This window comes from Mobula hypostoma, chromosome 2 (genome assembly GCF_963921235.1).
Source record: "Mobula hypostoma chromosome 2, sMobHyp1.1, whole genome shotgun sequence".
Lineage (NCBI taxonomy): Eukaryota > Metazoa > Chordata > Chondrichthyes > Myliobatiformes > Myliobatidae > Mobula > Mobula hypostoma.
Window position 1 is genome coordinate 243,707,506 of NC_086098.1, and position 13,088 is coordinate 243,720,593.

Genomic DNA, 13,088 nt, shown 5'->3' on the forward strand with positions numbered 1-13,088 from the left:
TGCACCCTTGTCTAAAGCTTCCACATCCTTCCTATAATGAGGCAACCAGAATTGAACACTATATTCAAGTGTGGTCTAACCAGGGTTTTATAGAGCTGCAACGTTACCTCGTGGCTCTTGAACTCAATGCCCTGACTAATGAAGGACATACGCAAAATGTCTTAACAACTTGCGCAACGTTCAACATAGTCCTAGAATTAAAATTTCAGTCCCCTCCTTAGTCTCACTCAAGTCTTATCCAAGCTCCATTTGAGGAAGATAAAATAAAGATCAATCACACATCAAACAGTAATTGTCAGAAGACGTTTCTTGATTTCACCAATCTTCTTTACAGAAAGGCTTTAGCTTGGTTAGCCTATTGTTATAAAACACACTCTCTAATCCAGTCAGCATCCTGGTAAATCTCCTCTGCACCCTTTCTAAAGCTTCCACATCCTTCCTATAATGAGGTCACATGGGAAGGGGGGGCAGCTTTGACATCTTTGCTAATTGAAAGCTCAACTGATCATTTTTTTGCCACACACCAGAGCAATTGATTAACTTCTACAGAGAATGACAGACCAAGTGGCTTTATTTTAATAGGTGCTTGTTGAAGAAGGGTGGAGAGAGAAAAGAAAAAATCTAACAGGCTGCAACAGGAGTAAGGAAGTGGAGTGGAAGAGTAAGAAAGTCATGTTGCAATTGTGCAGGGCTTCATGAAGCATGTCAAGTTCCTTACTCAGGGAAGGATACAAAATACCTTTGACACTGAATTGGTTCCTTGGAGTAGAAGGATGGGCACTGACTGAGAAGGATGAGCTCTGAATGTAGTGAATTGTATTAAAATTCTTGATAACATCTTGCAGGATAGATGCTGCATGCTCCTGGCTGGAGGCAGGTTATCAGGTGAGTTATTCAGGACGGACACGTCTCTGGTGAAAGTTCTGACTTCTTTGTGACAGAGGGGTGTTGTTGAGTATGTTTAAAGTTGCACTTGATCGTTCTTCAATACAAAGATTATCAAGGGATATTACAATCAGACAGAAGAGTAGAACCGAATACAGGATCAGGCATCACTTGATCAATAGCCGAGTGGACACAATGACCGCTTCCTGTTTATACTGTAATTTAAGGTCCTGGTATTTACATTTCCTGGCAGGGACTAAGACCACAGTAGCACAGCCAGCACACAATGCCTCCCTGGGGGGAGGGGGGGGGGGGCTTGGAGGCTGGTAGTTGATGAAAACTGAAAAGATAATTAAATATTTTGAGCAACTAAACTGAGGCTGTAAATATTGGAAGAATCAGAAACAGGTTTAATATCACTGACGTAAACCATGAAATTTGTTGTTTTGGGACAACAGTACGAGGCATTAGATGAAATATACTTTAATTTTTTTTAGATGGACATACTGTGCAGAATAGGCCTTCCCAGCCCTTCAAGCCACCCCACCCACCCCTAGCCTAATCATGGGACAATTTACAATGACAAATTAATCTACCCAGTAAGTCTTTTGGACAATGGGAGGAAACAAGGGCACTTGGGATAAACCCACACATTCCACTGGGAGTTGGGATTATGTACAGAGATGCTGGAATTGAACTTCAACGCCTGAGCTGTAATAGCATTGTGCTGCTACGCTACTGTGGCGCCCAATTATAAGAGAGAAAAAAATATACAGTACTGTGCCAAAGTCTTTGACACCCTAGACTTTGTAAATAAACTTTATTTTAGATGTTTATTTTTTTGTCTTCTGCATTAGTGTGATAGTAGAAAGAGCAAATTTTAGATTTTCAAACATACATTTTCCAAAAAATTAAATGTTCGGGAAAGTTTTGCATCTCATTAAAGTAACATTAAATAAAAGACCACTGAAACTTACTTTGTAGGCATGATTAAACAAAGATAACAAAAAGGATGATAATGATCGATGACATAATGAACCTGATTAACTGAAACAGAAATGGGTGTAGAAGGAACCAAACTAAAAGGTAACAAGGCACAAGGTGGTCATCTTTCATCAGCAAAGTCTCTCCCAAGCAGAAATTTTGCAGTAGACAGGGGTTTCAAGATGTGCTGTATAAGCTCTTCTGAAGAAACTCAAAGAAACAAGCAAAGTTGAGAACCAGAAATGAAGTACTCAGCCATGGAAACTGAGTGCAGCAGGCGAGAGATACATCAAACTGACGTCCCTTCTAAATCGGAAGAATCCAGCACTGCATTCAGTTCTGAACTTACAAAAACTACTGGAACCCCGGAACACCCTTCCACAGTCCAGAGAAGTCTTGTCAGAAGTGGCCTTCATGGAATAGTTGCTGCCAAAAAGTCATTCCTCCAGTGGAAACAAAGCCAAGAGACTCAACTAGGCACAAAAACACAAAGACTGGGGCACGTACAATGGCAGCAAGTACTCCGGACCGACAAGTCAAAATTCGACATTTTTGGCTCAAACAGGGGCAGTTTGTCTGTAGAAGAGCTGGAGAATGCTACATGGATGAATGTGTGTCGCCAACAGTGAAGCATGGCAGACATTCTTTGCAGGTTGGGGCTGCATTTCTGCAAACGGAGCTAGTCAGAATTAATGGAATCCTCAATGCTGAGAAGTACAAGCAGATTCTCATCCAACGTGCAAAACCACCAGGGACAATGACCCCAAGCACACAGCCAAGGTCATAAAGAACTATCTTCAGTGAAAAGAAGAACAAGTTCTGCAACAGATGTATGCCCTCCAAGGAGCCCTGATTTCAAGAGTACATTCAGCGAGAGACTCATTCCACTGAGATGCAACACAGAGCGTCATAGGAAGTCATTCCTGCCTGTGGCCATCAAACTTTACAACTCCCCCCTTGGAGGGTCAGACACCCTGAGCCAATAGGCTGGTCCTGGAGTTATTTCCTGGTATAATTTACATATTACTATTTAATTATTTATGGTGCAACTGTAATGAAAACCAATTTCCCCCAGGATCAATAAAGTATGACTATGACTATGACTATAACATCAAGGTTGTCTGGGATTACCTTGAGAGACAGAAGCAACAGAGGCAGCCAAAGTTTGCAGAAGAACTGTTTGCCAGGATGCTTGAAACGGCCTACTAGTCGATTTTCTTATAAAACTGCACGACAGTATACCTAAGAGAATTGATGCAGTTTTAAAGAAGAAAGAAGAAAGTCAGACCAAGTATTGATTTTATTTAGGTTTGTAGTCTTTGTAGTTTTTTTTTGATATTTAGAAACTTTTCATCTCATTATTTTCAATAGCATCTTCGCTGTACAGAATTACATGTGCCTAAAAGACTTTTGCACAGTACTGTATGTATTTTATTTATATTTATAAGTAGTGCACAAAAGAGAGCAAAAATAATGAGGTAGTGTTCTTGGGTTCATTGTCCATTCAGAAGTCTGACGGCGGAGGGGAAGAAGCTGACCCTAAAATGTTGAGTGCTGTGTTTTCGGGCTCTTGTACCTCCTCCCTGATGGATGCAATGGAAAGAGGGCGTGTCTTGGAGGCTGGGGGTCCTTAATGATGGAGGAACACCTAACAATACTATTTTTTGTCAAGGAGAACAATGCTGGAAAGCTTTTGCAGGTATTGTCCGTTCCAGCTCACGAAGGATTTTAGTTCTGCCCATCACTACTTTCCCCAGTCAGAGTAACGTCAGGTCAACAGAAATGCAAACTTAGTTCTGTTTTCACTCCTTCCCCAAAATTAGATTCCTGCCTGATGCCTTCCCAGGAATGTATTAATCTCCATTTAAACCCTTACATAACCCTTGATTAGATTCCAGCTATGAGTCACTCACAGAAATTTGTTCTATCGTGTAATATCTCACTTAGGAGTCAGCTTACAGTTCCACCCTGTGCATGCACTGTACAGTAACAGGCAAGACAACCTTCCAAGCAGCAGGTCTCCGAAGAAATGATATTCTCAATGAGAGTGCCTTTAAAATTTTCATCATAGCTGCAGATTGTAACAATTGGTAAACAATGCAACAATAACGAACCTTTTCAATGCAGTGATTTAATTCACTGTGACTGTTCACTGCTCCACTACAGAACACTTTCACCATTTCAGTGATAGATCAAAAAACTAAAATTAAAGAAAAACTTTATTGCAATTAGAACAAACTACAAAAATAACACAATAAACTGGGCAAAACATTACAAAAAGGGAAGTTCGGACAGGCAGTCTGATCCAGTGCCAAGTCTGGTGGATGCGTTGTCTGACAGATTTTGTAGTTCCTGGACATTGATCTGAAAAAGAGAACGGGGAAACAGAAAAGGAGAAAACAGGAGAAAGCTTTAAGTCTGTGTTCGTGGGGGCATGTGAATCTTAAGTTTGATGCAGGTGGGTAGCAGACATGGCCAGCTATATTTGTCCACAGAAACTAATTTTACCAGTTGGCCAGTATTGTATCTCTATCTTAAGTCAGTCAAATAGCTCCATGTTCAGTGAACAGAAATTTGTATGAGCCAACATACACAAAATGCTGGAGGAACTCAGCAGGCTAGGCAACATCTTCGGCCTGAAACGTCAACTGTACTTTTCCAAAGATGCTACCTGGCCTGCTGAGTTCCTCCAGTATTTTGTGTGTGTTGCTTGGATTTCCAGCACCTATAGATTTTCTCTTGTTTGTGAGAAGTTTGTATGAGCTTATGTTGAATTCTTCAACCCTGTCCCACCTGAAGAATGATATTTACATATCAAAATTTATTCAAGGCAGGAATGCTAACCCAGGCACTGGGAAAATTCTCCATTTTTGACAGTGCCTTGAAATCTCTGAAAGATTATGTGAACAGGCAGAAGGGTCAGTTTAATGCTCCCTCTATAAGATACACTGGCGATGTATCCCATCTTTATGTTGTAATATATGATGCCAATTTCTTAAATTTAATTAAGCAATATATATGCCAATCATCAAAGTTAAGGAGAATTCTTCAAACTCCCAAGACCTCATGAGTTTAGCTAAAGATGGTCAAAAAAATACAAAGAATACTCCTCTTGGTCCACCACTCTCAATTAAAAACGCTATCCTAAATGCATGTGCTATGACTTGTTGCCTTACCATCTTAATCATGTCAACTAGTATAGCTCAACCGTTATTCTGCTTTAGATAAAGACAATGGTAATGCGAGTGCTTAAAATATTACTCGTGAGTGTTGAAACCACTTTTTTAAATAATACGTTTTATAAGATTTGTACTTTTTAACAAACATGTATTTTCGCACTCTCTGGCAGAGAGCGGTATAGCAGGTAAACTAACAGTTTACCACCTTTCCCATTCTTCACTGGCTAAGTATTAGCTCATGACCCACGTGATATAATTGTTTTAATTACGTAGCCTATTAACTAATTTATCTCTATCTAAGGAATTTCTTTATCTTATCTGTATTTTCAGGAGTGCCATCTTTATTCTCTTGTCTTAGCATTAATTCCCCTCTTAGCATTGCTTCTCAGCTCCTTATTTAGTTTGCTTATCATTTGTATGTTGGTTTGTACTCTAAAATAAACTGAAATCTCGGAATGTTTACCATTTTTGACTCCCGGAAGAACCCTAAGGATCAGAAATTAAACAGAAATCCAACATGAACATTTAACAGCAATGAACAAAAAGGCATTCAAGGAACTGGAATGTAATGGGAGGTGTGCAATGCCTTTCACTTCAACTATGAGAAGCCTTTAGCAATGCAATTCTAACTCAGCACCATGTCCAAACACAGGATCTCAAGCTGCATAACACGAGGGTGATGTACCCGTAGCTGCAGTGGGGTACGGGGCTGGGGGGTGGAGGGATGAGATGGGGACATAATCCGGGGATAAACTCAAGCCACTTTCCAGCAAAAATAATGCAATAAATGATCCTGGTGACAAGAGGGCTGATTGCAGAACGAATGTGGGATTACACCTACTACTAATAAATGTCCGACGTTCCTCTATTCTGTGGTTTCCATGTTCTCCTCCTCCTCCTCTGCTCCTTCCGTTGCCTCTTCCTCTCCCTCCTTCTTTTCAGGCGGCTTCTCGTAGGCCTTCTCCGATGGGGTCACAATCACTCCGTCCCAGGTGGACATTTCAACAGCCAAGTCTGGTGAACAAAAAAAATGCGATCATCATTTCAATGACTCATCGCCTTGGGGTCTTGGCCACAGATTGCAGATCCTACAGTGTGCAGTGGACCTGTTTCCATGCCCAATCTCGAAATGGAGGAGGTCAAGACAGTAATTCCTGAGAGAATCAGTGTTGAGAGTAGCACTCAAGCTAAATATATTGAATCTCTGGCCTCCAGTGCTCCTGTCAACACAGCTGAGTGATAGCCAACTGTTGAATAGGTTAGCACTTTATTACCCTGAGCATAAGAAAATGAGGGGAGATTTGACACAGGTACATAAAATTATTAGGACTATAGATAGAGAAAAAGGCGGCTTTTTCTACTGGCTGAAACTAGAACTAGAGGTTATAAGCGTAAAAGGTGAAATACTTAAGGGACACCTGAGGGGCAACTTCTAAACTCAGACGGTGGTGAAAGTGGAAAAAGCTGCCAGCAGGAGGTCGTGGATGCGGATTTGATTTCAACGATTAAGAGAAATTTGGACAGGTACATCAATGGGAGGGGTATGGAAAGCTATGGTCTGGATGTGGGTCGATGGAACAAGGCAGAATAGCTCTGCATGAACTAGATGGGCCAAAGCACCGGTTTCTGTGCTGTGGTGTTCTATGACTGGATAGCTACAACTCTCCTTTTTATAATGTGTCTCCACTATCTCTATGAGGAGACAAATTCAAACATTTGGCCACCTCTGGAGGCAATATTTTGAAGATACTTCACACATACTCGTTATTAATTTGCATAACTTCTCTGAAGGGCTTTCCTACCTACCATCCTGAACATTCGCACTGATTAATGGACCCAAGCTCATACCCTTAAAGTTTCAGAACCAAGTTCAACTGATCTTTGGATAAACAAGCTATTTGGGCGAGCAAGATCATACGTTCCAGAATTAGTCTTCTGTAACTTAGAACATGGAAAAGAACGCACAGTACAGGCCCTTCAGCCCACACTGTTGCACCAAAGTTTTAACTTGCATTAAGGTCAATCTAACCCTCCCCTCCCACATAGCCCTCCATTTTTCTTTCAGCCATGTACCAATCTAAGATGCCCCTTACATACCTGCCTCTACCATGACCTCTGGCACCTACTACAGTCTGTGTAAAAAAAATTCCCTCTGAAATCTCTCCTAAACTTTCTTTCAATCACCTTAAAAGTACGCCCTCTCATATCAGCCATTTCTGCCCTGGGGAAACTGTCTCAGGCTCTCTGCTTAATCTATGCCTTTTATCATCTTGTCCACCTCTATAAAGTCACCTTTCATCCTCCTTTGCTCCAAAGAGAAATGCCCAGAGCTTGCTTAACCTATCCACATAAGAGATGCTCTCTAATCCAGGCAGCTTCCTGATAAATCTCTCCTGCGCCTTCACAAAAGCTTCCACATCCTTCCTAGAATGAGGCAACCAGAAATGAACCAGACTTGTGTTGAGCAGAAGCATGGCTACCGGGCAGCTTGAGCTTAGCCAGTACACGCTGAACTTGGAAAGCCTTGCACCATTCATTATTCACATTTGAAAAGTGGGCTACTTGAATAAAGTTAGCAATTTCATGGAGTTATAAAGGAAGGGGGAAGGAAATGTCAGCATACCAACCCCTGAACATTGTCATCTATTTTAAATATATTCAGACTGAACACACGACGCTGGAAATCCAAAGCAACACACACACAAAATGCTGGAGGAACTCAGCAGGTCAAGCAGCATCTATGGGAATGAATGAACAGTCGATGTTTCAGGCACAGACCTTTCTTCAGGACTGGGAAGGACGGGGGAAAGACACCATCATAAAAAAAGTGGGATGAGGGGAAGGAGGACAAGCTAGGTGATGGCTGAAGCCGTAAGCAACAGGAATTCTGCAGATGCTGGAAATTCAAGCCACACACATCAAAGTTGCTGGTGGAACGCAGCAGGCCAGGCAGCATCTCTAGGAAGAGGTGCAGTCGACGTTTCGGGCCGAGACCCTTCGTCAGGACTAACTGAAGGAAGAGTGAGTAAGAGATTTGAAAGTTGGAGGGGGAGGGGGAGATCCAAAATGATAGGAGAAGACAGGAGGGGGAGGGATGGAGCCAAGAGCTGGACAGGTGATAGGCAAAGGGGATACGAGAGGATCATGAGACAGGAGGCCCAGGGAGAAAGACAAGGGGGGGGGGACCCAGAGGATGGGCAAGGGGTATAGTCAGAGGGACAGAGGGAGAAAAAGGAGAGTGAGAGAAAGAATGTGTGTATAAAAATAAGTAACAGATGGGGTACGAGGGGGAGGTGGGGCTTTAGCGGAAGTTAGAGAAGTCATTGTTTATGCCATCAGGTTGGAGGCTACCCAGACGGAATATAAGGTGTTGTTTCTCCAACCTGAGTGTGGCTTCATCTTTACAGTAGAGGAGGCCGTGGATAGACATGTCAGAATGGGAATGGGATGTGGAATTAAAATGTGTGGCCACTGGGAGATCCTGCTTTCTCTGGTGGACAGAGCGTAGGTGTTCAGCAACGCGGTCTCCCAGTCTGCGTCGGGTCTCGCCAATATTTAGAAGGCCACATTGGGAGCACCTGATGCAGTATATCACCCCAGCCGACTCACAGGTGAAGTGTCGCCTCACCTGGAAGGACTGTCTGGGGCCCTGAATGGTAGTGAGGGAGGAAGTGTAAGGGCATGTTTAGCACTTGTTCCGCTTACAAGGATAAGTGCCAGGAGGGAGATCAGTGGGGAGGGATGGAGGAGACAAATGGACAAGGGAGCGATCCCTGCGGAAAGCAGAGAGGGTGGGGGAGGGAAAGATGTGCTTAGTGGTGGGATCCTGTTGGAGGTGGCGGAAGTTACGGAGAATAATATGTTGGACCCGGAGGCTGGTGGGGTGGTAGGTGAGGACCAGGGGAACCCTATTCCTAGTGGGGTGGCGGGAGGATGGAGTGAAAGCAGATGTGCGTGAAATGGGGGAGATGTATTTGAGAGCAGAGTCGATGCTGGAGGAAGGGAAGCCCCTTTCTTTAAAAAAGGAAGACATCTCCCTCGTCCTGGAATGAAAAGCCTCATCCTGAGAGCAGATGCGGCGGAGACGGAGGAATTGGTGAAGCCAGGTGATTGGGAAAGGTAAAGCGCTGGAGAAGGAGAAATCCGAAGGGAGAGGAGAGTGGACCATTGGAGAAGGGGCACCGGGGTGGAGGTGACAGGCTGATGAGAAGAGTTAAAATGCCAGTGGGGAATAGAAGAGAGAAGGGGGAGAGTAATCTGACAGATTACTCAGAAAGAGTTTTAAAAACCAGGATACAGTCTGAATCCCCAAGAGGTAGGCTGGTGAATTACTGGAATTGGCTAACTTTGCTCTAGATTTGCATTAATCCTGTGCATGTTTCTGTTACAAATCTGCACATCAGTTGAAGCAGACATCCACTGGGAGCAGACCTGCTTGCTCGTGGCTCAATATGTGCTGAAAAACAGCTCATTAAAAGCAGCCTGCCAGCCACTTGCAGTGACATCGCTTAAAAAGTTACACAATGGGAAAAACTCTATCGCAAAGAATTAACCTCCCACTCAAATCTGCTGATGACTGAGATTCCAGCAGGGAGGCCAAAGACACACGTGGAGACAAGGAAGATTCTCTCATCTCTTCTCCTACGCTACCAATCTTTGAATTGTTTCTCAGTGATAAAGGACTGCGGATGTTGGTAATGTAAGATAAAAACAGAGAACGCAGCAAGTCAGGTAGCAACTGCAGAGAGCATCAATGCTGAGGCTTTACAAGGCATTTGGAGAATTGTAAGCAGTCTTGAGCTCCTTATCTAAGGAAGGATGTGCTGGCATCGGAGGGTCCAGAGGAGGTTCACGAGAATTATTCTGGAAACATAAGGGTTAACGTATGAGGAGCGTTTGATGGCTCTGGGCCAGTACTCACTGGAGTTTAGAAGAATGAGGGGGGACTTTATTGAAACCTATTAAATATGGAAAGGCCTGGACAGAGTGGACATAGAGAGGATGTTTCCTACAGTGGGGGAGTCTAGGCCCACTAGCACAGGCTCAGAATAGAAGGTTGTCCCTTTAGATCAGAAATGAGGAGGAAATTCCATTAGTCAGAGGGTGGTGAATCTGTGCAATTCATTAACACAGACAGCTGTAGAGGCCAAGTCATTGGCTATATTTAAAATGGAGGTCGATAGGTTCTTGAATAGTGCGGGCATCAAGTCACTAGGAAAAGGCAGGGGAATGTGGTTGAGAGGGTTAATAAATCTGCCATGACGGAAGGGTAGAGCAGACACAGTGGATTAATTCTGCTCCTTTGTTTTACCAGTCTTATGGAAAGAAACAGATGCTACCTCACCTGCAATGTACAGTTGCAAGAAAAAGTTTGTGAACCTTTTGCAATTACCTAGTTTTCTGCATTAATTACTCAAAAATCTTCATCCAAGTCACAATAATACGTCTTATTATCATTTATAGCATTTTATGATGTACTGTTGCACGATATCAACAAATCTCAAGACATCTGCCAGTGATTTTCAACCAGATTTTGATTTTGGAATGCAGACAGCCCAGGCAAGAAAGATCTTTGAAGAGCACAGCTTCCTTTTGCATAATATGTTATCAGAACCACTTCAAGAATTTAAAGGAAGTATGCAAAACACACACATCATCCTTTGGGTAAAGAAACTCTTCCTCATCTCTGTTCTCAGGGTAAATCCTTGTATTCTGAGGCTGCGCTCTCTTGTCCTAGACTCCCACATATTGGAAACATCTTCTCCATGTCCACTCTATCTAAGACAAGATGTTAATACCTTACTGGCTGCATCAGTTACTCCAATACAGTGGCTCATTATTATAGGAGGAAATGCACTTGCTAAAGAGGCAATTAATCCAAATTGCTGGAGGTTTCGTGGAGGAGAACATCAATAACGCTGCAGGGGGAGTCGAAGGGGAAGGGGGAAGAGGGAATGGAGAAGTAAGCCCATGGCATTAGACTTACTGCTAGCATCTCCTTCAAGTCCCAAGATCTTTCGATAACCTCCGTGTGAGAGAATGCGGACCAGGGTCTGTGCTGTGAAACACACCATGTCCTAGAAGGAAAAGAAACAACACTTGGCTATTACAAGAAGTAACACACAAGACAAACTAATCTCACATTTATATCGTGCACTGAACACATATTCCAAATGTACTTACTATTGCTCGTTTTATGTTTGAATATTTAGAGATACAGGACGAGCCCAGGCTGCCCAATCACACCCACGCAACTGATTAGCCTACTAACCCGTACGTCTCTGCAATGTGGGAGGAAACAGGAGCACCCGGAGGAAACCCGGATGGTCACAGGGAGGATGTAGAGACAGGGATGAAACTGAACCCCAGATGTTGGCACTAATAGTGTTACACTACTGTGCCAGGCAAAATCTCACCATCTCCTTTGGTTCCACACACTGACAGCCACACTGATCTTCAACTGAACCAATCTTTATTTTTTTCTATTTTACAGATAAAACACGGTTACGGGCCCTTCCGACCAATGAGTCTGTGCCACCCAATTACACCACTGCGACCAATTAACCTATTAACATGTAAGTGCTTTGAAAGTGGGAGGAAACCGGATGAAATTCACGAGTTCACAGGGAGAGTATTCCGTATTCTATTGTAATACAGATAAATGCACTAATATCCCATGAGGAGCAATGAGGTAAATAATTAGGTGACGTCTTGCTTATAAATGTGATGCTGTATGCAGGATCAAATTTGTTCAGGAGTCTAGGAATTTTCTGCCATTCCCCAGAGAAAGGACAAAACTCAAAGCTCTTTATCTGCATGCATATAACATTCATAACAAGTTAGCAGCACAAATAGAGTTAAACTGGTATAATATAACAGCTATTAAACAGATGTGGTTGAAGATTGACCAAAGTTAGTAATTAAATAGCTCTGTGTATTAAACTTTCAGAGAAAGACAAAGTGGAAAAGGAGGAGTAAAATGTAAAAGGTGGGGCAAGATCAACTCAAAATTAAGGAAAACCAGCTTGGAGCATTTTGTGGTCTCTGAAAAGATTCCAAGTAGTATTGAGCATGAACTTCGAGGCAAAGAAACAAGACAGGGTCACAAGCTGATGTTCAACTCCATTTCGCCAATTAAAGCTTCCATTATTTGCTGATTAAAGTGATGAGGAAGATTGAAGAAGTGAATGAGGAGGGCGAGTGGCAATGGCCTTTTGATTGCTGGTGGGATCGCTCTGCTGCCGAAGAGGAAGCTTGTGTGGCCAACTGCTGTCCCTGAAGGCTCTCTCTTTCGATAGTGCTGGTGAACGTTACCACGATTTCTGCTTATGGATTTTGGACTCTGGACTTTTTTTCCCAGTCTTACGGTTTTTATATTCTGTGTTTTTGCCATTCTTTCTCACTGTTTTGTGTGGGGATTTGGGGGACTGGTGATCGTGTTGGTGGGTTTGCTTTTCCTCTTTGAACTGACTTCCACGCCTTTTCTTGGTTTTGCGGCTACCTGGAGAAGAAGTATCTCAGAGTTGTATACTGCATACATACTTTGATAATAAACGAACCTTTGAGATAACTTCAAGGGGCAGAGAACGTTGGCGGGGACTGAAAGGGTAAGCTTGATCTGAGAGCAGAGCGTGTGGAGATTTAACAAGATGTTACCTGGATTGGAGAGCATTTTATACAAGGCTAGGTTAAGGGAGCTATGACTTTTCTTTCTGGAACAAAGGAGGATGAGAGGCAATTTGATAGAGGTGTAACAAGATGATACGAGGCATAGTTCAAGTAGACAGCCAAAGACTTTTCCCCAGGTTAGAAATGGCTAAGACGAGGAGCAAAATTTTAAGGTAATTGGAGGAGAGTACAGGCAGAATGTCAGAGGTGTTTTGGTTTGCTTGATTTTTTTTTTAAAAACAGAGTGGTGGGTGCATGGAACGCCAAATGGCATTCAAGAGACTTCTAGATAGGATGATAGAAAAATGGAGGGTGCGAGAGGGAAGGGTGACATTGATCTTAAGGGTACATGTTAGAAAGTCAGCACAACAT

The 13,088-nt window shown here is 42.9% G+C and overlaps 1 protein-coding gene across 1 annotated transcript in view; it reads right to left on the reverse strand.

The window, feature by feature from the left end:
• Positions 1-4,070: 4,070 nt before the first annotated feature.
• Positions 4,071-13,088, reverse strand: part of ilf2 (interleukin enhancer binding factor 2) — a 56,150-nt gene continuing 47,132 nt past the window's right edge. Inside the window, exons 13-15 of the mRNA XM_063041863.1 lie at positions 11,035-11,125; positions 5,890-6,062; positions 4,071-4,233 (exon numbers count right to left, since the gene is read on the reverse strand). Coding sequence (XP_062897933.1) covers positions 5,914-6,062; positions 11,035-11,125 — 240 coding nt within the window. The 3' untranslated portion in view covers positions 4,071-4,233; positions 5,890-5,913. The remainder of the gene's footprint in view (positions 4,234-5,889; positions 6,063-11,034; positions 11,126-13,088) is intronic.